Source organism: Sapajus apella, unplaced genomic scaffold, assembly GCF_009761245.1.
Source record: "Sapajus apella isolate SASKATOON/1434 unplaced genomic scaffold, GSC_monkey_1.0 scaffold7757, whole genome shotgun sequence".
In the NCBI taxonomy this organism is placed as follows: Eukaryota; Metazoa; Chordata; class Mammalia; order Primates; family Cebidae; genus Sapajus; species Sapajus apella.
In genome coordinates this window covers 1-3,139 of record NW_022444680.1, presented here as the reverse complement: position 1 = coordinate 3,139, position 3,139 = coordinate 1, and the positions used below count along the sequence as shown (strand labels likewise).

At 39.2% G+C, this 3,139-nt stretch overlaps 1 protein-coding gene across 1 annotated transcript; it reads left to right on the top strand.

Moving 5' to 3' along the window:
- The first annotated feature begins 91 nt into the window (after positions 1–91).
- On the top strand, positions 92–2,939 carry LOC116548183 (ATP-dependent RNA helicase A-like). The gene is made up of 3 exons (XM_032273772.1): positions 92–924; positions 2,321–2,534; positions 2,722–2,939. The coding sequence occupies exons 1-3, from the start codon at positions 850–852 to the stop codon at positions 2,907–2,909; spliced, it is 477 nt and encodes a 158-aa protein (XP_032129663.1). The 5' UTR covers positions 92–849; the 3' UTR covers positions 2,910–2,939.
- Positions 2,940–3,139: the final 200 nt, after the last annotated feature.

The following is a 3,139-nucleotide window of genomic DNA, read 5'->3' as shown; positions in this document are numbered from 1 at the left end:
TTGCACTCCAGCCTGGGTAACAAGAGCGAAACTCCGTCTCAAAAAAAAAAAAAAAAGAAAAGAATTTCAAATAATTTATGTAAATGTTCTCCCCATTTTTCGAACAAGTGAGCCTGAACTTCCTAACCCCTTAATGGGCTGTGTTTAATAACTTCTTAAGAGTACGGTATGGGAAGGGGGGAAAAGGAGTAACTTTGTAATGAAGAAACGTGGCAGACACTACCAAAAGAGATCAAGTTCTGACAACGTGAGGAGTAAGTCACTGAGAGGATGTAGCCTTAATATGATGTGATGAGAATCGCACTTTGGGAGTCTAGATATAGAGGATGTTTGATTATAAAGACATTCTGGAGCCATCTGAGAATCTCAGGCATAACTGCTCAGCAGATCTTACAGTCCTTGCATTGAGATCCTTCTCCAGGTTGACTAGAAAGAAACCACTTTGTGTGTGCATACTGATAGAGGAAGGATGAACTGTGGTGTATTGTTGAAGTTATTCTTTCCATATATAACTCCCACACTATGCTATACATAGCATAGTTCTTGTGCACAATGGGCATTCCGTAAATAATATACACAGAGGATACCCCAACTGGCTCTGTGGAAACATGTATAAAAGATACCTCACCCTTCTGCAAGGTCTGAGAAAGGGAAACACTGAATTTGATTAGGAAAATAAGGCTATTGCTACTAGAATTTTTTGACATTTGTGAAGAATCAGACTGGAGGGGTATTGTTTTGAACTATGAATTAGCAAATGAATTTGAGTCTGCTCTGTTGTGAAAGTTGATAATACTTAACCCGACTGGATTGTCCCTGGCAGAATATTTCCTGGAAGACTGCATTCAGATGACCCACTTTGTTCCTCCACCAAAAGACAAGAAGAAGAAGGATAAGGATGATGATGGTGGTGAGGATGATGATGTAAGTGAATTTCATGAAGAATTTCCACTGTGGGCAAATTGTCGACGCAGAGAAAAAAAAATGAGTTAATAAAACATGCAATGTATATAAATAACATTACAGAAAACTTTTTTACAAACTAACTATAATGTCTGCATTTGGATTCACGGATGTATGTTACTGCAAAAAATTCCAGGTTCAGTGACAGGCTGTTTTCTGTCATGAGTTAAATTGTTTCTGCCATGTAAAGGTCAAAAGAAAACAAGGAAAGAATAAGATATTTAAAGGCCAGGCATGGTTAGAGACAATGCTGTTGTGTAAGGTTTTGCTACAAAGCGTTTTCAGTAAGCACTAGCACCTGGGAAACTGATAGGCAGAATTCTGTGCCCCACCCTAGATCTGCTGAATCAGAATCTACATTTTAACAAAATCCCCAGGCGATCCTTACGTACAATAAAGTTTAAGAAACAGCAGCTAAGCCAGGCGTGGCTCCCACCTGTAATCCCAGCACTTTGGGAGACCAAGGTAGGTGGATCATGTGATCAGGAGTTCAAGACCCGCCTGGCCAAGATGGTGAAACCCCCTTCTCTACTAAATATATACAAAAATTAGCCGGGCAATGTGGTAGTTGCCTCTAATCCCAGCTACTTGGGAGGCCGAGGCAGGAGAATTGCTTGAACCCAGGAGTTGGAGGTTGTAGTGAGCTGAGATTGTGCTGCTGTGCTGCAACCTGGGCTGCAGAGTAAGACTTGATCCCAAAAAAAAGAAACAGCAGCTATAGCTTTACTATAAGAGACTGTGGAGATGACATTATCAGGTTGACAAAGTATTAAATGAGGGAGCAATGAGGGATTTCCTAGGAGAAACAGGAAAGAAAAGACTGACTTTCTAGTGCTTGAGAGTTGACATATGATAGTGTGAAAAAGGATTGTTTACCTGGAAATATAGACTGTGACAGCCAGCAATGCAGAATTTGCTAGAAAACCTAAAATATCTTTTTAATCAAAAGATCTGAAGATGTAAATGAACAGTGAATTAGAAAATTTTATCAGGATAAAGACCAATTATAACAACTTGATTCTAATGTAAACTTTCTGGAAACTGCCACGTTATTTCAGAAAGAGAAATATAGTTAGTAGAAGGCTTCATGAGAGGTTTCAGAGTCAAATTTAAAAGTTTGTGCATGAGCTTTAGTCCTGTCCTGTGAGAAATAGTAGTTAGTAGAAAAATTCAGTATATTGATGTAAGCGCTACATTTTTTGGAAATTAAATTTCTTCTGTATACTATAGTGTGTGACTGGTCAACTAGAATGACATTATGAGTCATTTAAATATGAAGAACAAATCTAGAAGACTTACCTCATGAGCTGCTGTAGTAACTGAGACAATCCAAAATATGTGTTTCTATTTTTTACAGGCAAATTGCAACTTGATCTGTGGTGATGAATATGGTCCAGAAACAAGGTTGAGCATGTCTCAATTGAATGAAAAGGAAACTCCTTTTGAACTAATTGAATCTCTGCTTAAGTACATTGAAACCCTTAATGTTCCTGGAGCTGTGTTGGTGTTTTTGCCTGGCTGGAATTTGATTTATACTATGCAGAAGCATTTGGAAATGAATCCACATTTTGGTATGAGTCTTTGAATTCTCACATATTTGAGAGTGAAAATGAATGTTTTTCTAGTGCCTCAGCCAGAATGTGAAAAAGGAACAGAAAATTTTGTATTGTCTCTACTTTTGAATAAGAATATGTATAATAGACAGATGTTTTAAACCAGCTCCTATTTTTAGTCCCTAATTGTTCTGTATTATTATAGGAAGCCATCGGTATCAGATTTTACCACTGCATTCTCAGATTCCTCGAGAGGAACAGCGCAAAGTGTTTGATCCAGTACCAGTTGGAGTAACCAAGGTAAGTATTAAACTTTACAGTGGCGGGATTGGAAGTGATGTAGTTATTAAACAAATGTTACAGGCCTTAAAAGAGCTCCCCAAAAAGTTGTAAGCCAAAGTGAGGAATAATAAAGTCTTCACTGGCCGGGCGCGGTGGCTCAAGCCTGTAATCCCAGCACTTTGGGAGGCCGAGGCGGGTGGATCACGAGGTCAAGAGATCGAGACCATCCTGGTCAACATGGTGAAACCTCGTCTCTACTAAAACTACAAAAAATCAGCTGGGCATGGCGGTGCATGCCTGTAATCCCAGCTACTCAGGAGGCTGAGGCAGGAGAATTGCCT